The sequence below is a fragment of the Moschus berezovskii genome, chromosome 23, assembly GCF_049115385.1.
Source record: "Moschus berezovskii isolate FMDL1 chromosome 23, NW_MosBer_1.0, whole genome shotgun sequence".
NCBI classification, from domain to species: domain Eukaryota; kingdom Metazoa; phylum Chordata; class Mammalia; order Artiodactyla; family Moschidae; genus Moschus; species Moschus berezovskii.
The window spans coordinates 39,582,288-39,604,724 of NC_142482.1; the positions used below are offsets into that span (position 1 = coordinate 39,582,288).

Consider the following 22,437-nt stretch of genomic DNA (forward strand, 5'->3'; position numbering starts at 1 on the left):
TGTTCTTCCTTTCTTATTCTATTTCCATCCCCACCCCGCAAATAACCTTGTAACTTCTGACTTCTGTGTCAACCCTATCTTGGCATTTCTAACAATCTCTGTGTGATGCTGCTGCTGGTCTAGCACATATTGAGAACCACGGTCCTAGAGCAGCCAGTTCAAGCATCTGAGCTGCTGCATCAGCACTGGCCTCAAAGGGCCACTTCTCACGTGCCCAGGCCTCTTCTGAGTTCTGCATGGCCACGCCGCTCCTTCCTGGCTTTCCTTTCCCACTGTAGTGTGGACAGTCTTCCCTAAAACACGTGTCCTGGCTCTCGTGCCCCCGGACTCATCCTTCGGTCACCTTGTCCACACTGCCAAATGTGTGCTGTTCTAGATTCTAAGTTGCCTTGAGCTCAGAAGAAAGAGTACCCAGAACTTGATTATTTGGCAGGATCACGTAAGGGAGGACCTTGAGAAATAGTAACGATCTGTCCACATTCTACAGATGAGGGAGAACAGCCAGGGTGCTGGGGTCAGAAAACAAGGGCCACTGTCGCAGGAACATCTCTCCAGGCTGGGTGACCATGCGCAGGTCAGGGTCTGTTTCCTCACTGGGAAGGTGTGTAGAAGAATCAGGAATTTTTTAAACCATTCCTACAGTGCTCATTATGAACCACATTAGTGCCTGATTTGTAGGTGACAAAGACTGTCATGAATACTAACATTTAATTTTGTTAATAAAATTTCAGGCTTTGGGTTAGTCATACACTGTATTGGGTTAGGCTCCCCTTTCTGGAGAAGCGCATTCTTTTGTCCAGATTTAGGTGAATTACAAAAACATATATATTGAGGGAACAACCAAAACTTCTGCCCGTGGATGGAAGTTCCTTTCAGCATCTGAAGTATCTGTAGTGAGATCAGCATCAAATATTTGAAATGGAAAATTTTGGTATTCATCTTATAAATAACACTCCTCTCTGTTTTACATTTCATCTCATCTATACCGAACAACTGAAGTTGCAAAGTGTGAGTTGTACATGAAACACATGTAACTGAAAAAAAAAAAAAAAAAAAGCACTTTATAAATACTTATCTAAAATCTCAATAACCTTGTGAGGTAGGTGCTTTTTATCACCTTCATGTCACAAATGAGGTGACAGGTACCAAGAGGCTAAGTCCATGGTCACTCCATTAGTCATGGACTTGAAGTCTGTTCTCATTGTTTTACAAAGGACCTTATTGTGGAGAATAACATATAACATCTTACTTGGCATAAGACCTTGATTTTTTTTCCCTCAAATTTCAAGATCGTTTCTAATCTGGCTGGACACATACCCGATGGTACTATCTCTGTGACGATCTTCATACCAAATCTTAACTTTCAGTAAAAACCTTGTAACTGAGGTCCAGTAGTATTTCTGGCCAGAACGTAACTTCCCAAGGTTAAGACGTCCCACCTCAGGAAACCTTTGAGATGGTTCTTCATGTTCCCCTGGGAACTGGATGCACCTGTTTTCTCTCCAATTTGCACACCTGGCTCTATCCGTCTGTCCTTTCCACCCTTCTCTCTCACATCCTAATTCAGGCTGTATTACCTCATCCCCACAAGGAAGTTTCTGGGGCCTGTCCTGTAAGTCTCCACAGTCCACCTCACCCCTCACTCACTGAAATGACCACCAACTAACCACTTGCCACTTGGGTTTTACTTTCCAAACCCGTCTCTCCAATCTAACACTAAAAAAAAAAGTGGCCACACCAGCCACATTTTTTCATTAACTCCCCAAACAGTTCTTCCTTCCTTAGATCCACTTTTTCCTACATTTCAAAAATGGCTCCCTGCTCATGAGTAAAATCCTTACTAGTTCTCAAGGTCCTCCTTCAAGTGATCCTGCCACAAAACCAACTTCTGGGTAACCTTTCTCTTCTATGAGCTCAAGGCCACTTAGAATCTAGAACTCCGCACATGTGGCAATTACCTGTGTCAACGCTGCACACTCGTCTTCTGAGTCTTCTGCCTCGACTACTCACAAAGGCAGACCACACCTGCTCCCTTCCCGAGCACCCCACAGTGCCACACAGTGACTGAGGGGATCGACACTCCAGTCCCTGACCCCAGCGTGGAGCTTGGATAATGAGAAACCTGAGGGTCCCAGTCCTGGCTAGAAGGGAGGACGCGCTTTCCCTTGCACTCATTTGAAGGGCCGGGGGAAGGGAGAGGCCCCTCAAATGGCGAGCACTACCTGCAGTTAAGGAAGACTTCAAGTGACGCCACCTGCACTGGTGGGAAGAGAGGCTGCCGCCCACTGCTAGAAAACCGAACACAGCGAGTCAGATTCACAGAGTTCCAGCTCCCACGAACCTCCAAACAGCAACAAGGCAGCGGCAACGCCTTTCTTTTATTTCTTCCCCTTGTAAAGGACAATTCGAGTTCAGCAGCATTCCTTCCTGTCCCCAAGTCCCCCATCAGACCAGACACTGCAGGCACCAGATCCTGGGTGGCAGGAGCCGCAGCAGCTGTTGGTATCCATTAGGTCAGCACTGAATCCACCGGAGGAGGGCAGCACCACTCAGACCAGGCGGCAGCTGCACCCAAAGCTTGGGGCGGCCCAGAGGCAGGCTTCCCAGTGAGGACAAAGGCTCAGACAACTGGCTGTGTGAGCCTGGCTGGCTGTAACCCCATGATGACATATGTCACCTCTGCCTGTACAGAGGGACTTCAAGGACAAGGCCCACTCAGTTATCTCAAGAGAAGCAGAACAGACGAGTCTTTCAGAGAAAAGGAAGCAATCAAATATCCTGGTCACATCAAGACCACATTCCGCCTTCACACACCCGAGCAGCTGCCACGCCGGCTGTAGACCAGAACAAGCTTCCAAGTGGAAAGGAGACAGGGGATGTCCGGGAAGGAAAGCTCACTCTCGGGGCCGGCTGACCATGACTTCTCCCAGGGCCTCCAACACTTCCCGCTTGTAGTCTTCGAAGTCACCGTCGATCTGGCTAACACTCTGCTCCTCCACCACCCACAGCTGGCAGTTGGTTTCTGTGATGAGTCGGGCATCGTGACTGACGACGATCACAGCTTCGAGGCAAGACAGCGACAATGGAGGACAGGCAGAAAGGAAGGGGAGAATCAAAACCTGCGAGGAGGGTGCCCAGCCCCAGGACACCTGCAGTCCCATCCCCAAGGGGATGGCAGGAGGAGGGCAGGCCCGAGCTGACTCACCACCCTTGTATTCGTTGATGGCCTCTCCTAGAGCGTCGATAGACTCAATGTCCAGGTTATTGGTAGGCTCGTCCTATGGGGAGGAGGCGTCCCGAAACTGAGTGTCAACGACCCCTATCTTTCCTGGTGTCACCCCTGCCCCGGCCCTGCAGCCCCCTTCACTCACCAAAATGAGGACGTCGGGCTCCCGACAGGCCAGCTCTGCAAACACAACTCGGGCTTTCTGCCCACCTGGAGCGAAGGGGAAGGAGAACCACTGCACCTTCCACCGCCTGGCATGTCTGCAGGTGAGCCCTGAATGCCTACCTGTGCATGCAGGTACATGCATGCACGCTGAGGATCCCCAAGTCCCAGTTCCTCTTCCCTCCCACCTCGAGGGACAGTGTGCGAGAAGGAAGTTTGAGGAGGGGGACGCCTGCCCAGGCCCCGGTACCAGAGAGCTTGCAGATCTGGATGGTGTGCGCGTGGCTCTCCAGGCCGAAGCGGCCTAGGCACTTGCGCGCGTCCTGGTAGGGCAGGTTGAAGCCCCGCTGCAGGTACTCGGTAGGCGTCTCCTCCATGCGCAGCTGCTCTGCGTACTGCTGGTTGAAGAAGCCAATTTTCTGCCCCAGAGGAGAGGAAGGTGGTCAATGAAAGTCAGACTTCCTCTGTCGGCCTCTGACTACCTGATTCCCAGAGCCACTTACCAGCCGGTGGTTTTTCCTCATTTCACCCCGAGTCTGCAAGGAAAAAGCAAGGTGGGGCAGAGTAAGTGGGGGTGGAAGGGAGCCACAGCTCCACCTCCCAACTCTGAAGAGAAATGAACACCGGAACTGGGCCGGGAACAAGCCAGTGCAAGAAAGGTAACACAGGTGTGCTCCCTAACATGACCACAGCAGGCCAGGAAATCAGAGGCAAGAGGAAAAGCGAGGAGGTAAGTGGAGATTCAGAACCAGGAGCAGGCTGACCACGAGCGGGAAAACCCCATCCCCACCTTCCAGCCAGAACTTTTCAGGGTTCCACCTCAGATGGGAATGAGTCTGTGGGAGGATCTAGGACACCTTTCTAAAGATCTACTCTGTGGGTGTGGGGCAACGTGCCTTCTCCACACTTGCCTGGAGGGCAGACAGATGGTTACAACCACCTAGTACTACATATGGGGGAAGGCAATGGCAAGCCACTCCAGTACTCTTGCCTAGAAAATCCCATGCATGGAGGAGCCTGGTGGGCTGCAGTCCGTGGGGTCGCTAAGGGTCGGACACGACTGAGCGACTTCACTTTCACTTTTCACTTTCACACACTGGAGAAGGAAATGGCAACCCACTCCAGTGTTCTTGCCTGGAGAATCCCAGGGACAGGGGAGCCTGGTGGGCTTCCGTCTATGGGGTCACACAGAGTCGGACATGACTGAAGTGACTTAGCAGCAGCAGCAGTACTACATATACCGCAAAAGTCCCCAAAGCAATTCTAGGGAATTTACCTTAAGGAAAAACTAAATTCATGAATAATTACAGTAAGACTCTTTACTATAGTATTGTCCTTCAGAAAAAAACCAGAAACATTCTAAACAACAGACGTCAAATAAATTATATCCATGAGAAAAATGCATATAAAATTATAGGCACAAAAAAATGCTTAGTAAACATTATCTGAAAAAAGGCTAGCTACAAAACAATTCACAGGATAGCCCACTTTTGTTAAGAAAAATAATTATATACATGCTTGTAAGGAAAAAAAAGGAAAACAATCCATTAAAATTAATACGGATTATCTCGAGATTTTTCTCTGGCTTATACAATTTTTTTTTCATCTATCCCTTGCTTAGTTCCCCGATCAGGGATCTAACCCAGGCTCATGCCAGGAAAAGGACCTAGTCCTAACTACTGGACTGCCAGGAATTCCCTGGTTCACACAATTTCTAACGATTCTACAATGGGCATATATTTCTTATATAACCAGAATACACAAGCAGGATGGGGGAGGCATGCCCTTTATCTGGGCCTACTTCATCTGTCTCCCTGACTGATCTGAACTGTCCTCTATAGCACCTCTTAAGGAAAAGAACCATCCATGACAAGTTCTGTATTTAACTCTCCACAGCAGAGAGGGCTCCCCAATTGGAGCCTTCAGGGAACAGCCATGTACTCATGCCTCCGCTCGCCCATCACCATGCCCCTCCCTAACTCCTGGACTCACCGGTGTCAGCTTGCCTGTCAGCAGCAGCAGCAGGGTGCTCTTCCCCACGCCGTTAGGGCCCACGATGCAGACTACCAGAGGGAAGACAGAGGTCAGAGGTGACGTCCCCAAAAACTCCCTGGGGCTCCTGCTCCACAGCCTGAGTCCCACCCCGAACCCTGCACTTAGCCTCCCAACTCACTCCTTGAGTCCATGTCGATGCCAAAATCCAAATTCTTAAAAAGTGGTTTCTGCCCCTCATAGCCAAAGGTCACACCTGAGAAAGCAAGAAAAGTAGCACTTCATTTTCTCTTCAGAGTCCCCTGAGGGCACCCGAGAGTCCTGGTGGGGAGGGAAGGCAGGGCCGTGGCTGCTCACCGTGCAGGCCCAGCACTGGAGGGCTGAGTGGCGGCGGGTCAGGGAATGTGAAGCGCACGGTGTACTCCTTAGGGCGCTTCAGCAGCTCGGGGGCCTCCTGCGACTCCTCATCCTGATTTTTCCGCCGGCACTTCTGCTGCTTTCGAGTCAAGGCTTCCTTGGTTTGCTTCTCCTGAGGAGGACGGGGAAAGGGAGACATCCAAGCTTTGGACGGGAGGCCTTAAATGGCAGGCAGTGTCTGAGCCCGCTCCTTCTCCTGAGATCCCTGACCAGGAAGAGCCAGCGCTCACCGCCTGCTTGGTGGACTTGCCGCCCGCCTTTAGCTCCTTCAGCTTTTTCTCCTGCTTCTCATACTGCTTCAACAGTTCCTTCTGCTTCTGCTGGTACATCTTCTTGAAGGTCACTGGAGCAAGGGGATGGGGGGTCATCAATGCTTGTCCCTGTCCCCAGCAGGATAGGGGAGGGAGGGGGCAGGGGTCATGTCCAGAATTCCAAAAGACTCACAATTATCACCACGTCCCTATGTCCCTCCTTCCCAGGCCTTTCTCCAGGAACCATCCCTTTCCTTGCCCCCAAACATCCCACATACTGTAATTGCCCCTGTAGTAGTGAAGCCGCTGGGCGTCGAGATGGATGATGTCAGTACAGACGTCATCCAGGAAGCCCTGGTCATGGGAGACGATGAGCAGCGTCTTCCGCCAACCCTGGAGGTAGCTGGGTTTTAAAGAGTGTGGAAATGTGTCAATCTCCAGGTTAGCATGCAGACAGGGGCAGGAAGCAAAAGAGAGAGGCTGGGGTGAGAGCTGTCAGGGGCAGAGTGGAGACCAGTGATACAAGGCTATAAGCCAGGGCCACTCACTTGTTGAGCCAGATGACAGCGTTGAGGTCCAGGTGGTTGGTGGGCTCGTCCAACATCAGCAGTGTGGGCTCCATGAACAGTGCCCTAGAGGGTAAGCGGCAGAAGGCAGGGTCAGTGGGAGGAAGACCCTTGCTCAGAGAACCCACAGAAGCCTCTGGTAAGTGGAGCCTGAGACCATGAACACTCCTTCCCAATCTCTCCTGAGAAAGTTCCCGAGCAGGAGACAGATGAGAACACACCTCCAGAAAGGGAGAGAAGCCCCCGAGTCTGACATGTCAGACAGTACGGGAGGGAGAAGACAGCCTTGGAAGAACAGAAAGAAGGGAAGGGTGGGTGGAGGCCAGGAGGGCAGGGGGTGGAAGCCCACCTGGCCAAGGAGACACGCATGCGCCAGCCCCCCGAGAACTTCTGTGTGGGTCGATTCTGCATCTCAGGGTCAAAGCCCAGACCGGCCAGGATCCGGCGGGCCTTGGCCTCTGCAGCGGCTGCCCCGGTGGCCCGCAGTTCCTCATACACCTGGGAGGAGGGAGAAGAGGACATATGTTGGGGTCCCGGGGGCCCCCAGTCTTAGTCCGTGTCCCCTGCGCCATCTCCTCTACCTTCTCGAGCCTCTCAGCAGCCGTGTCGTCGCCCTGCTCCAGCTGTCCCTGAAGCCGCCGCTCCTCTTCCAGCAGCTTCAAGCGCTTGGTGTCTGCTCGAAGGACAGCCTGCACGGCTGGCGTCTCATCAGCCACCACCTCTGGGGGCCGGGGAGCAGTCAGGGTGCGCCCAGGAGCCAAGGCTCCTGCTCCCTCTTCCCTGCAGCTCCATTTCTGGACTGCCTGACCCTGCCCAGCTCTCTGTACTTGATCCAGCCTCTCACTGCACCCCCCACTTCTGTGGCACCCGTTTCCCAGTCCCCAGTCTCTCCCCACAAAACCCTTCCAAATCCACAAACACAGGCTCTTCTGTTCTTGGCTGGTTCACATACCCCAGTGGCAGCCCCAGAGTCTCCCCCTCCCCGCCAGCAGCCTCACCCTGCTCGCACAGTAGCACGTCGATGTTGGGAGGGATGCTCAGGGCTCGGTTGGCGATGTGCTTGAGGAGGGTGGTCTTGCCCTTGCTGGGGAATGAGAGCTTTAAGGACCAGGCTGCCTCCGAGAACAAGTCTCTTCTCCCTCCAGTCCCTCCGCTCTCACAACTCCAGCCCCTCCTATCCTCACCCATTGGGTCCCACCAGCCCATAGCGGCGGCCGGCGACAATGTACAGGTCTGCGTTGACGAACAGCTCCTTGCCGTGGGCCGAGATGCTGAACTTCTCCAGCTGCGACGGTCAGGAAAGAATGAGCATGTGAGAACTCCCTTCCGTATGTCTAGCAGCTGCACCTTTTTCTCTGTGGGAAAGCCCCCTCCCCATCCACTGCCTCTAATCGGAGTCCACACCCTAAGCGTGGCCAGCCTGTTCCACCCTGCTTCCCTCCAAAGCTGGACTCCTATGCTGGTTCTTCTAACTTCTTGCACAGGCTGGGAGAATTCAAGATGTGGAGAACGCCTCCCAGCTTTCTTCCCAGTGGACCTCCCCTTCCCACCCACTTCCTCAGTCACCATGGCCTCTCAGGGGAAGGGGAGAAGTGGCAGGTCTCTGGCTGAACTGGTAGGAGGGACCCCCTCGGACCTTACCTTGATGTCAGAGGCATTTTCTAGCATGGCCTGGCGGGAAGACACCTCTGCTTGTGACACGGAGAAGTCATTTTCAGCAGCATTGGCTGCTTTTAACGAAGCCACCTGGCGCTCATACTCCATCTGAGAAGGAAGGAAAGATCACATTTGAGGCCACTGCCTGCCACTTTCCTGTTGCCAAAATACAGTCCCATGGCACCAGACACCGTGCTCACAGAACACAACAGTTTCCTTACTCCAGCTGTTGTACTCAACCCAGCACCCAAAGCTCTCCCTTCACACATCCCCTTACTTGAAGCATTAAAATATTCTCCCGCCTTTGACCACCAAGAACCCAAGGTCTTACTTGTTTCTTGAGTTTCTTCTTCTCCTTCTTGCTAAGGTGAGCATAGGGGTCATCAGCCTTAGACTCCCCTTCCTCCTCCTCCTCTTCTCCTTCCTCTGAGCCCTGTGAGAACCAGGCGATGGTAAAAACAAGGGACCCTTTTGAGAAGTTCATGTCATCTACTCCTGGCTCCACAGTCAGCTCTGTCTCTCTCCCAGAATCCTGAAGTATTGTGGCGGCGCTCATATTCTCATGCCCACTCTGGTTTCCCTGTAGCCCTGTATCCACTTATGCCACCAGGAAGGTGCCCACGTATGGATATGTGAAGAGTAATGATGCGTTATGTACCTCTACCTGTGTAACTGTCAATACAATGTAACTGAAGGCACAACAAAAGGAACAGGTTCTCGTCCTCATGTATCAAACAAGTTTCTCTGCAAGTAAACAAAGCAGAGGTCCAGAAGCTCTGTGTAGAGCCACTGAGGAATCCCACAGAATGAAAACTAGCAGGTGCTGGCGGTTCAGGGGAGCTCAGAGGTCACTCGATGACACAGATGAGAAAGTGAGGCCTGAAGAGATAGCAAGACGTACTCAAGATCACACAGGGAGTGGCAGAGCCAGAACCTGGGCTGAGGGTGCCGCCCATGTCCCTTCTTTTTCTGGATCAAAAGGTGCAAATTAGGGCCCTTGAACTAAGAATGGCTTTTACATTTTCAAAGAGTCTTTCCAAAAACAGAAAAGAAAAATATGTATCAGAGATTGTATGTGGTCTGCAAGTCCAAAGTATTTACTAGGAGTTCCTTTACAGAAGTTTACCAACCCCTGCTCTAGGGAATAAGAGCTCCCCAGGTCGCAGCCCATGTCCTGACCTTGGCCCAAGGCTCCACCAAGCCTGAGCCCACCTCCCCCCAACACCGAAACACACACCTGCTCTGCCTTCTTGGCCTTCTCCTTCCCTTGCTTGGGCGGTTCCTTTTCTTTTGTTACTTCCTCTTCATCCTCCTCCTCTTCACTCTCCAGAGCAGCAAATTTATTTTGAGGCTACAGGGAAAAGCCAGCAGGTCGGATGCAATGCTCTGATTCCTGAGACCAGGCCACCTCCCGCCAGTGTCCCCTCACCTTGGCCTTCCCCTTTGACTTCTCCTCCTTTGTCTTTTTGCCCTTCAACCCTGGCTGTTGTTCCTGAGATACAGCCTGGAGAAGACACACACAGACACACAAACTAATTTGCTATACTGTAGCTTGACAAGAATTGCTAGGGAGTCCAGGAGTAGCAGTTAACTATACTAAGTCTGCCAGGGAGAAAATGAGACCCAGAAAAACCCTGGCCTCCAGTGGGAGGCAGACAGTGAAGAGACAAGAAAAGAATAACAGTGAAGCAAGGGACTGCGAGTTAGGCAAATGAGCCACGGAGATGGGATGTCCCTAACACTGGAGGGCTTCCTCCAGAGGGCAAATGTTGAGGAGAGATAATGGTCGCGGGCTTGGAAGAAGAGAAGGCATAAAGAATAAAGGCGTCAGGCTCCTCTGGTGGCTTAGTGGTAAAGAATAAAGGCTTCAGCACACAGTCAGGCCAGATTCAAACATGTGATGAGGCTGATCGGTATACAAGGCAAGTCCCAAGTAATCCTGCAGTGGGGTCCTGATGGAAGGGCAAAGACTTGAAAGTCTTTGGTTTAGAGTTTGAGTTTGAAAGCAACAGAACTGCTGTAAATTTCCGAGTGATAAAGAATACTTTTTAAAACGCTGACTTTCACAGGATAAGCTGACAGTATAAGCAAGACTGGCCTGGCCTAGAAGAGCTAGTCGAAAAGCAGGAAAAGAAGCCAGGGAATCACCACACTGTAGCTAGAGGTGCCACATGGGGTGGGAGGGACTGGCAGAGCCAACACTATCACCTTATTGATCCGATTCTTCTCTGGCTTGGCTGGCTTAGGAGGATGTTTTTCCTCCTCCTCCTCCTCATCTTCACTCTGATCCTGAATCAGGGCTGCAAAAACATTACCACCCTGGAGAATGAAAGGGCAGAAGTCAGTAGGATGGTCAAGGCTGCACCCCTGAGGTCTCCGTCTCCCACCGAGACAGATGGCTTACCTTGGTTTTCTTCCCTCCTCGGGGTACTGGGGCAGGTACTGAAATGACAAGGGGAGAGGTGAGCTAGGAAAGGGAATTAGCATGTCCGCTCCTCAATCTAACCCAACTCCAAGATCACGGAATGAGGCACCTGACTCTTCCTGACTCAAGGGTGCCAGGTACCCATCTCCCCTCAGCGCATTTACCCTCGTCCTCCTCATCGCTGGCTGGTACTGAGAGCTTCTTAAGACGCTCCATGAGCTCCTTCTCCTCTCCGTCATCATCCACATCCTTTTTCCGCCTCCCTTTTCGGGTGTCTCGCTTCTTTTTTTGCTGCTGAAAGCCAAACAGGGTGAGAGAATGAAGCCTGGGCCGCTGCCGTATCTCTGCCCCAGAGCGCGCTCCCCATCAGCTGAGTGAACCAGTGCGGGCTGCGGAGGGGCTGGTGGACCGAAGATGCCTCCATGGAGTGGTGGGTCTGCTGACACCTGTACCTGCTGCTGCTGCTGTTGTTGCTGCTGTTGCTCCTTCTCCTTGAGCACTTTCTCTTCTTCCCCAGCCTGTTTGTCTTCTACTGCCAGTTCTTCGAAGAACTACAACAGGAGTTAAGATTGAGGTAAACACAGCTCAGAGACCAATCAAGCCCTTCACCACCAGGCATGTACCCAGGGCCCTGCCACGCACGCCATCCCACCTTGCTCCCTCTCCCGACAAGACCTCGTCCCCTCCCTCCGGCCCCCACCGACTTCACAGGACCACCTTCTGCTGGGAAACACCCACAGCCCTCTCTCCTCACCCCTCATTGCCTCACCGTCTTTTTGGTCTTCTTGTCCTTCTTCCCTTTCTTCACCACTTTTTCTAGAAGGGTTAAGCAGACGTTGTGAATGATGATTTGCAAATTCCAAAGCCACCTTGATCTCCCCTGGCAACTCTCAGTGAACTCTACCCTCCCTAGTCACTGTTTTTCTAGCTCCGTCCCTGAACACTGTCCCAAGAGACAGACAATGGTGGCTGGTCTAGGGTAGCAGTGGGAGGCAGAAAAGGACAATCCACAAGGTGATGGCAGAGGTGGGAAGTAAGACAGTATTCAGAGATGATGCCAATGTTATTAAGAGCAAAATTAGCTGAGCTAGTGGTACCATGAATAACTCAGGATATACTGGGAGAGAAAGACCTTTCCCCACCCTAGTCAGCCATGGGAGAGAAAAGTAGGACAAGGTATTATATGTCATTTTTGGAACCCACAGGCCATGGAAACAGCCGTCTGCTAAGTCAACGAACACCTGGGTCTGTGCCACACCTGCTCCACTTGCACTTCCAGCACAAACCGTGCTGTGTTGGGCTTAACTGGGCATCAGTCCTTCATCCAAGAGTGACCTAAGACACTGCTTAGCTCGTGTTCCCAGGGAGCAAAGTGGGAAGTCGAGAAAAGTTCACTGACTGACAAATTCCAGCCTCTCCTTTCTGTCCATCTCCGTTTCCCTGAAGACAGAGGGTTATGTCGAACTCCTTTCCAACATAAGACAGGGAGGCAGCCAGCAGTCTCGTGATTTCTCTCCACTCTGAGGCCTATCCACCATCCCATTCATCCCCCAACCATCCCATCGCCTACTGCTATTCGATTCCGTCCAAAAGCACTCCTGCAGTCACTTAGCTTCTCCCATCCCCAAACCAAAACAAAGCCTTCTGCTATCTACCACATAAAGTATTCTCAAGCCAGAATGCCACCGAGTCCATAATAATCATTTATTCAGATGCTGAGCATCTACAGTGTCAAAAAGTGGAAAAAACGAAGGTCAAGCCCTATAACTTAGGGCCTCACAAACTAGAAGGGCATATCCTATTTCTTCTGCTCTTTCCCCACCCACACCCATGTTGTGGACACTGGCTCTTCCCTGCTCCGTAGTAACTCCCAGGCATGCTCATGTCTGCCTTTGCTTAACTGATGATCTCCATGAACACACTGCAAAATCTGATCCCCGTACTGGGTGACTAGTGTGATGGAACCGAAAAGATGTACAGAAATAATGCAAGACTGTCCATATATGCTATTTCGAGGAGTCTAATCTGAAAGCCACTGAGAGGGAGGACCCACTGTAGTACACAAGCCGGAACGGTGCGATCAGCTCACCCTGACAACACTCAGAAGTGACTCAGACTCGAATTTCTCTCCATGGACTAATACAACCACGCCTTCTGACCACTGGTTCAAGTGTGAGAAAGCATTATCTCCAGGAGCAGGAAAAGGCTCAGTGTGGCTCAGCCACTCAGTGTGGCTCAGTGTGGCTAAAGCTACCCTGCACCCTCCACGTCCTCCCCCCACAACGGCTCCTCCCTTTAGTGAGGACACCACCGAAGCAGTCCTTCATTCCAAAGCCAAGTGAAGCACTTTCCGAAACCCTACACTCCCCCCGCCCAATCACTGTTTCTATTCTTGTCTTCACTGAGTCTCAAAAATCCACACAAGCCCCCTCCTCATTTCCCGTTCCTTTCTGAATATACCACAGCCTGATTTGGGCGTTACCTTCTAACGAACACTACCTTTGTCAAAGCTGCCACCATCCTCTTAGTTGTTCAATTCAAAAAGGGTTGTTGTTGTGGGGTTTCTTTTTGTAGTCCTCGCTTTGCCTGATTACTCAGCAACATTCCATGCTACTTCCCTCATCATTTTCCTTCTCCTCTCCTGTTGTTACTTAGCGTCAGGGATCCTGATGGTCTGCCTCTAGTTTCTCTGGCTGCTCGCCTTTCTCAGTCTCATCTGAGCCTCCTTCCCTATATTCCTTCCCTTAATTGTTGAAGTTCTTTTGGGTTCCCATCTTAGACCTCTTTTCACGTCAATCCACAGACACTCTCTAGGGGACTCCCCAGATCCAACACCTCAGCTACACCTGTGTCTTCACTCCTAGTCTACTACTTTCTCCACAGTCACTGAACAAACTCTCTCCTTGCCTCCTTGTCTCCTCTTCAAATTCCCCAGAAATCTCCAATTTAGCATTCAATAGCTAGCCTTACCTCTTCCTGCTCCCCAACCCATAGCCCATTACAGCTTTCAATGAAGAGCCCATTTACCCGCAGAATTATTCAAGTGAGTGTCAGCCTTAATTCTTCTCCCCTTAGTTGGTTCCCAGCTCTAGTCAATGCCCTGGCTTCCTCTCTTATCACTTCTCACAGGGATCTTTACCAGAACCTCCTAAATGATCTCCCTGACTCCAATCATTTCTACGCACTTCAATGGGTCTTCCTTCTTAATGTCCTTAGGATTAAATTCCTTGGAATAGTGTATAAAGCCTTTCAATATCTTGTCTCTCACACATCTTTTCAATACCATCACATGAGTCAATACAATACTGGGAACCGCCAGGCTCAAATACATCTCTATCTTTGCATGAACTATACCCTCTGCTTGCTTAGAACTTTCTTCCCCTTGCTAACTCATGATCCTTCAAGAATGAACTCCGCGCTATCACATATTCCTGGGAGGCTTTGCTGACACTCCCAATCTGTCTGACTATATGTTGCCCCTGTCTTCTCTAGTCCCACAGCATTCTCAAGCACATTCCCTGACTAAAGCTCCGTCCCCTACACTAGACTTGCCCCTTCTCGATAGGCAAGTTTTTCTATCCCTACATCTTCAATTCTGTAAAATTAGTCACTGTTTACCTACTATAATTATTTCCATCCATCTTATCTCCCTCTTGAAGTACCTTCAAGTCTGGGAGAAGGTCTTCAAATTTTTTTGTCCATTCTCCAAAGCACAGTGCATAATTAAAAACAAGTGGCTCAACAAATATTAGATGTTTTTAAGTAAAACTTAATCCTCCATTCCGACACCCAGTATCTACCTTCTTGCTCCACTTGAGTCAAAAAGGTGTCTTATGAAAGCTGTCTTAGGCGTGACTCCATGAAGGAATCAGCCTCTCCCGAGAAGCAGATGGGACCCCAGGTGAGTGGGAGTTGCGCTGGCACGGAAGAGCAGGTCGAGGCACAGCTTACATATTCCTGCCGGATGTGGAATACGGTGTGACCGAGATGTCCAAAAGAGAAGAAAACAGGACTTTTCTCATTTTCCCCATCTCTTCTTCCTACCATATGCTCTTCCTGGAATAATCTTTTAAGATTTTTTTTTTTAACGCGGACCCTCTTTAAAGTCATTACTGAATCTGTTACAATATTGCTTCTGTTTTATGTGTTGGCTTTTTGGCCAGGAGGGTTGTAGAAATCTTAGCTTCCTCACCAAAGATCCCGCACCTCCTGGATCGGCAGGTCAATTCTTAACCAAAGGATCACCAGGGAAGTCCCCCATACGCTCTTCCCCGTCTCTTGCCCGGTGTTACTCAAGTTCGTGCCTGACAGCCCGACACCTTTTCTTTCGCCGGCATCCCAAAAGCACTCCGGCCAGGGCAAACTCTTCCCGGCCCCACTGCACGCATGCGCAGTACCCCTCCCCGAACAGCCCGGCGAGTCTCGCGCCCGCCACCCTCTCCGAAGACCCGGCGCACATTTCTCTCTCTCCTCTTTTCTATCTTCTTTCTCATCTGCCTGCCAGCCTTACCTGTGGGGCTCGTGGTCTCTCCGTCCCCGATCCACTCGGGCTCCGGCGGCTGCTGTTTGGGACCCTTCGGCATCGCGGTGGCAGTTATGGTAACTCTTGCTTCGCCGGGTGCTATTTCCGCTTCCGGTAGCGTGGGGCCCGGAACCAGACTTGCTCTTTACGTCTGGGCTGTCGACTCCGCCCCTGGACGGCCCACGTGCGCGCGGCGCAGTCCTGTAGTGGGCGTGCCTGCGACCTGATGGGGGCGTGGCCGGCGCCCGCCCACTCGGGTCGCGACAGCAGGTTTATGACAGTCGAGGAACCCCAATGACTCTACGACGCCGCGTGACTAAGTGACAGAACATAATCATTTCCGACTAGTATGAAAGAGTGAAGTCTTTTTTTTTTTTTTAATTAAAGTGAAGTTTCTCAGTCGTGTGCAACTCTTGCGAGTCCATGGACTGTAGCTTACCAGGCTCCTCCGTCCATGGAATTTTCCAGGCAAGAGTACCGGAGTGGGTTGCCATTTCTTTCTCCGTGAAGTCTTTAAAAAACAAACAAACAAACTGAACGCTACCTTGTTACCAGTCCCTTCTGACTGGTTCAGTTCAGTTGCTCAGTCGTGTCCGACTCTCCGCGACCCCATGAATCACAGCACGCCAGGCCTCCCTGTCCATCACCAACTCCCGGAGTTCACTCAAACTCATGTCCACAGAGTCCGTGATGCCATCCAGCCATCTCATTCTTTGTCGTCCCCTTCTCCTCCCGCCCCCAGCCTTTCCCAGCATCAGAGTCTTTTCCAGTGAGTGAACTCGTCGCATGAGGTGGCCAAAGTATTGCAGTTTCAGCTTTAGCATCAGTCCTTCCAATGAACACCCAGGATTGATCTCCTTTAGAATGGACTGGTTGGATCTCCTTGCAGTCCAAGGGACTCTCAAGAGTCTTCTCCAACTCCACAGTTCAAAAGCATCAATTCTTCGGCTATCAGCTTTCTTCACAGTACAACTCTCACATCCATACATGACCACGGGAAAAACCATAGCCTTGACTAGAAGGACCTTTGTTGGCAAAGTGATGTCTCTGCTTTTTAATATGTAAGGAGCAGAAAAGCAAAATCCATTAACTCTGGAAGAGGCTTTGTCGGTCTAGTGCTGAGATATGTCACAACAAAATCCCAAGGTGTAGAGATGTAAACGAGGAACTGTAGCCTAACAAACAGGAATAACAATGCAGTGGGGCTTGGGTTCACTTTTTTTTTTTTTGGTAACAGCTTTTCCGAGGTGTAACTGACTTACGGTAAACTTTATATATTAATACAATAGATAACGTAAACTGAAAAGTGAATGCTATGATAAGTTTTGACATGTTCAGTTCAGTTCAGTGTAGTCGCTCAGTTGTGTCCGACTCTTTGCGACCTCATGAACCACAGCACGCCAGGCCTCCCTGTCCATCAGCAACTCCCAGAGTCCACCCAAACCCACATCCATCGAGTCTGTGATGCCATCCAACCATCTCATCCTCTGTCGTCCCCTTCTCCTCCTGCCCTCAATCTTTCCCAGCATCAGGGTCTTTTCAAATGAGTCAGCTCTTTGCATCAGGTGGCCAAAGTATTGGAGCTTCAGCTTCAACATCAGTCCTTCCAATGAACACCCAGGACTGATCTCCTTTAGGATGGACTGGTTGAATCTCCTTGCAGTCCAAGGGACTCTCAAGTGTCTTCTCCAACACCACAGTTCAAAAACATGAATTCTTCAGTGCTCAGCTTTCTTTATAGTCCAACTCTCACATCTATACATGACTATTGGAAAACCATAGCCTTAACTAGACGGACCTTTGTTAGCAAAGTAACGTCTCTGCTTTTTATGCGCTGTCTAGGTTGGTCATAATTTTCCTTCCAAGGAGTAAGCGTCTTTTCATTTCATGGCTACAATCACCATCTGCAGTGATTTTGGAGCCCAGAAAAATAAAGTCAGCCACTGTTTCCCCATCTATTTGCCATGAAGTGATGGAACCGGATGCCATGATCTTAAATCACCACCAAAATTAATATTTGGGACACTTTGAATGCTGCCACTTAATAGGTGTGGGACCAAAGTGCTTCCATAGCTCTGCCAGCTCCCTTCTCTCCTTAAACTGCTACAGTCTTGCTTTTGTCCTCACCATTCCCTGGCAAGGTCACCACTCTTGCCAAGGTCAATGGATTGGGGCCAATTCTCTGTCTTTATCCTACTCACTTCTCTGCAGCACTTGATACAGATGGTCACTCCCTTCTCCTTTGGCTTTCTTCAGAGACACTGCTCTTTCCAAGTTTCCTGGCTACTCCCTTTTCCCTTTTCCTGGCTTCTCCTCCTGAAGCCTAAATACTGAAGTGCCTCCAGGCTCAATTGTCTTTTGTTTAGACTTATTACACATCCCTGCGTTGGGAAGATCCCCTTGAGGAGGAGAATGTCCACCCTCTCCAGTATTCATGCCTGAAAAATGCCATGGACAGAAGCACCTGGCAAGCTACAGCCCAAAGGGTCGCAAAGAGTTGGATACAATTGAGCGACTAAGCATACACACATGCACATAACTTTAAATATCATCCAAAACTGATGAGAATCCCCAAATCTCTCTTTCTGGCTCCAATTTCTGCCCTAAACTCATGAATCCAACTGTTTATTGGACATCCTCTCCAAGATCTCTTATAGCTATCTCAAATTAATATGCACAAAACTGAGCTTTTACTTTTTTAATTTTTAAAAATAATTTTATTTTGGCTGCGCTGGCTCTTTGTTGCTCCGTGAGGGCTTTCTCTAGCTGTGGAGAGTGGGAGCTACTCTTCCTGGTTGTGCACGGGTTTCTCAATGCCGTGGCTTCTCTTGCTGTGGAGCACAGGCTCTAGGACATGCGGGCTTCTGTAGTTACGGCTGACAGGCTCTAGAGTGCAGGTTCAGTAGTAGTGGTCCATGGGCTTAGTTGCCCTGTGGCATGTGGGATCCTCCTGGACTAGGGAGCAAACCCCTACATTGTCCAGCGGATTCTTACTGGACCACCAGGGAAGTCCCTGAGCTCTTATGTTTATTCCTCAAGGCTGTATCTTTTCCAGGTTTCCCCATGGCAAGAAATCACACTATCTTTCATCTAGTTACTGAGGCCAAAACTAAAAAGTCATCCTTTCTCCATTCCCGTTCCTCATCAGCAAGCCATGTCTGCCTCAGCCATTCATTCAAAAGTATACTGAGTGCATAGTATGTGCCAGGCACTCTTTTAGGCCTTTGGGACATCACTGAATAAAATGAAGATCTCTGCTTACATTTCTAGCAGAGAAGTTACTACTATGGTAAAATATACACCAAGGTAAAAAGTACCCGGAGGGCAGGTTTCAGCACTAAATAGACTTTATGAGGCCTCAGTGACGTGAAATTCAAGCAAATTCTTGAAGGGAGAGCTCTGGCCACAAGGACTTCCAGAAGAGCATTCTGGTAGAAGGAACAGCTAGTGTGGTGCCTTGTAGAAGCAGTGTACTTGGCATGTCTGCAGAACAAACAGCAAGGAGGCCAGGGTGGCTCTAGCAGTAGGAGTGAGCCAGGATTGTTGGAGAGGCAAATGGAAAAGGAAAGCAGGCTGTGAACTGGGAAGGGGTTTTCAGATCTTTGGGTTTCTACTCTTGACTAAAATGGAAATCATTACAAGGTTCTGAGCAGAAGAGTGACCTGACTTGACCTATATTTTAGAAGGATGACTTTGGGTTCACACTGATGGAGGGGCAAGAGATGGGAGAAATGGCAGAAGCAGTGACCTCTTGGAACTGTTGGTGAAGATTCAAAGCAGGGTGATAGTAGTGGAGGTAGTGAAAATGGCTGGTTTCTGAATATATTTGGCAAAAAGAGCCAGCAGGCTTTGTTAATGAACTAGACATCAGGTGTGACCAAAAAAAAAAAAAAAAAAGGATGACCTCAAGGCTTCTGGTGTGAACAATTAGAAAGAGATGTCATCAACTGAGACTTTAAAACATATCCCAAATCTTCCTACTTCTCCTCTATATCATCTCTTTCTTCTTAACCACAAAAGTGGCATCCTACCTGTTCTCTTTCTCTAGTTTATCCTTCCAACCTACAGTTAATGGTAATTTTAAAGCGTAAATCATTTTCTCAGAACACTCTGGGACTTCCAGAGTGGTTGGTGCATGCACATGCAGAATGATCCAGTGGTTAAGAATCCACTTTCATGCAGGGGACTCCGGTTTGATCCTGGTCGGGGAACTAAGATTCCATATGTTGAAAGGATACCATGCCCACATACCACAACAAGGAACCAGCACAGCCTATCCCCGTCCACACACACACAATCCAAATGCTTTGCCACAGCTCTGTGTCATTTAGCCCCTGCTGAACTTCCTGATCTCATCTCCCAGTCTAGACCCACTGGCCTTCTATTTTTACTCCAAATCCCTCAAACTCACTATTGCCTTGGGGCCTTGGCCCTTGCTGTTCCCTATGCCTGGAATGCACTTGCTCAGGATATTCATATGGTTGCTTCCTCACTTAATTTCTGCCTCTACTCACAGGCTATCTCCTCAAAGAACCACTACCTATTGTAGTATTGACCTGTTCTCTTCCACCTGTCACTCTCCAACCTCTCCTTTCACTTTGTCTTCAAAGTATTTATTTCTTAAAATTATATACATATTTATTGTCTACCATCTTCACCAGACTATAAACACCATATGGGCAGAAATGTTGCCTTTTTCACTAATATATCTCGAGCTCCTAAAACAGTGCCTGGCTCAGACTAGGCACGAGGTATTCATTAGATGAACGTGAGGCTTAAATAAGACAATACATATCGGGAACTTAGCATGGTACCTGGCACAGGCCTAGCAACCAGACAAGGACACATTCGAAGATCTCACCCCACCTCTCTGACCATCCCTCCTCCTCGTCAGGTCATTCTTGTCCTTCTCTTGGCCATTGAATGGCAGCCGTCCTCTAGGCTAAGTCCTGGGCCCTCTCCTCTTCCCATTTGACACTGTCCTCCAGGTGATTTCAGCTACAGATTCCTCAGTAAGGTCTATCCTAACCACCACTGGCTCCCAACCATTATTCTCTATATAGTGCCCCATTTATATTCTTTATATCATTAACCACAACCTGCAATTACTCATTTGTTTACTTTTGAGGAAAACAGTGCCTGACACCTGGAAACTGACCTGACACTGGCAGGCAGACCTTGGTGTTGCTAAGAGCTGGTCTGGCCCTCACAGCTGGGCCATGGTGCTCTCACACTGGTCATAACCTCACGGAACACCCAAGCCAGACAAGGCCAACCCATGACTGTGATGAAGTAAGACAAAGCCTATAATCTTGTCTAATCGAAGACACAAACAAGGTTACTGTGCAAAGCATAAATTCTGAACAAGTACCTCTCAGCTAAAATGAGGAGTGGCTGCTATTTTTTTGCCAATTACAGCTTCAGCCATATTTCATCTCTCCCCTCAAGAGGAGACTTTGTATATGCAGGTTCCACATAATCAGATTCAAGCAACCTAGAATTAAAATATTAGGGGAGAAAGTTAACTCCAGAAAGTTCTAAAAAGCAAAACTAAATTTGCTGCACATTTGCAACTATTCACAGAGCGTTTACATTGTATTTATAACTATCTACATGACATTTACATTGTTTTCGGTATTACAAATCATCTAGAGATGACAAAGTATAGGAGAGGATGTGTGCAGGTTTCACGCAGATATTACACCATTTTACCCAAGAGACTTGAGCATCCTTGGATGTTGGCACATAAAGGGGTGCTGGAACCAGTGCCCCATATACTCTGAGAGACAACGGTATTAAAATGGTATTAAGATGTACAATCATAGAGTTGTCCCCACTTTCTGGGAGTGCTCAATCTAGATCCCCCTCTTCCTTGAATCTTCCCCCAAATCACCTAACACAAATCCTAATCCTGTTTTTAATTCTCTTTAATAAGATCTCTGCAGGTGATAAAACCCAATTGTTTAACTAGAGGTGGTTCCTGTTTGGTCCTTGGCTGGAGGGCACTGGCACTTTTACTGTCCTATTCTCTATCTCTGGCCCTAATTCTAGCAGGGAGGGGCTGGCAGAGGATATTTGCCCTACCCTAATGTTTTCACCTGCTGAAGGGCCAAGAGTTTGCTGGTTAGTACATGGCTGCCCAGATAAAGAGTACTCTTCAAGCCTCGCTGGAGCTGAGTATTATAGGCCACAGGACATATTGACTTATGGCCAATGACACAGAAATTAGAGAGCTAAATGTTAGCTTGGAGGTAATCTCCTCTGCCTTTCCTCCATCCTGAGGCTTGGAACATGGATAAGTGAGCTAGAACTTCATTTCAGACTGTGAATAGGAGGATTTGGCCCCAAGAACCATGGAGCTGAGAAGTGGAGGGAGCAAGGGTTCTGAATGAATACCCAAGAACCTGGTGGTAGCATGACTGTCATACATGCTTTGCACTATCTCTTGATTTGTGAGAAAAATAAACTCCTATCTTGCTTTAAGACTAATTTTGGTTTCTGTTACAACTGAACTTAAAACTGATACACTGAGCCATCACAGGTGCTTAATATTTACAAAGTGAACGAGTGTACCGATGCCCATAGCTTCAACCACCATCTATATGCAGATAACTCAGATTAATGTCTCCATTTTTCATCTGAGTATGTAAACCGTGAACTCCCAGATGTTCAAGCAGGTTTTAGAAAAGGCAGAGGCACCAGAGATCAAATTGCCAACATCCGCTGGATCATGGAGAAAGCAAGAGAGTTTCAGAAAAACATCTATTTCTGCTTCATTGACTATGCCAAAGCCTTTGACTGTGTGGATCACAATAAACTGTGGAACATTCTGAAAGAGATGGGAATCCCAGACCACCTGACCTGCCTCTTGAGAAACCTGTATGCAGGTCAGGAAGCAACAGTTAGAACCGGTCATGGAACAACAGACTGGTTCCAAATAGGAAAAGGAGTGCGTCAAGGTTGTATATTGTCACCTTGCTTATTTAACTTATATGCAGAGTACATCATGAGGAACGCTGGGCTGGAAGAAGCACAAGCTGGAATCAAGATTGCTGGGAGAAATATCAATAACCTCAGATATGCAGATGACACTACCCTTATGGCAGAAAGTGAAGAGGAACTCAAAAGCCTCTTGATGAAAGTGAAAGAGGAGAGTGAAAAGGTTGGCTTGAAGCTCAACATTCAGAAAACAAAGATCATGGCATCTGGTCCCATCACTT

At 49.2% G+C, this 22,437-nt stretch overlaps 1 protein-coding gene across 2 annotated transcripts; it reads right to left on the reverse strand.

Moving 5' to 3' along the window:
- Nucleotides 1-2,359: 2,359 nt before the first annotated feature.
- Nucleotides 2,360-15,355, reverse strand: ABCF1 (ATP binding cassette subfamily F member 1). Of its 2 annotated transcripts, none has more exons than XM_055406132.2 (25): nucleotides 15,206-15,355; nucleotides 11,465-11,511; nucleotides 11,148-11,246; nucleotides 10,860-10,986; nucleotides 10,675-10,712; nucleotides 10,479-10,589; nucleotides 9,700-9,774; nucleotides 9,508-9,621; nucleotides 8,602-8,703; nucleotides 8,256-8,378; nucleotides 7,799-7,899; nucleotides 7,613-7,698; nucleotides 7,196-7,335; nucleotides 6,964-7,112; nucleotides 6,597-6,680; nucleotides 6,327-6,451; nucleotides 6,028-6,140; nucleotides 5,738-5,909; nucleotides 5,562-5,636; nucleotides 5,381-5,451; nucleotides 3,892-3,924; nucleotides 3,639-3,807; nucleotides 3,372-3,436; nucleotides 3,206-3,278; nucleotides 2,360-3,061 (listed from the first exon to the last, which is right to left on the reverse strand). In XM_055406132.2, exons 1-25 carry the CDS (start codon nucleotides 15,276-15,278, stop codon nucleotides 2,895-2,897), a joined length of 2,532 nt encoding a protein of 843 aa, XP_055262107.1. In that variant the 5' UTR covers nucleotides 15,279-15,355; the 3' UTR covers nucleotides 2,360-2,894. The 2 variants fall into 2 exon arrangements, with proteins under 2 accessions (XP_055262107.1, XP_055262106.1); XM_055406131.2 differs by having other exon boundaries at nucleotides 10,860-10,989.
- Between the last annotated feature and the right edge of the window lie 7,082 nt (nucleotides 15,356-22,437).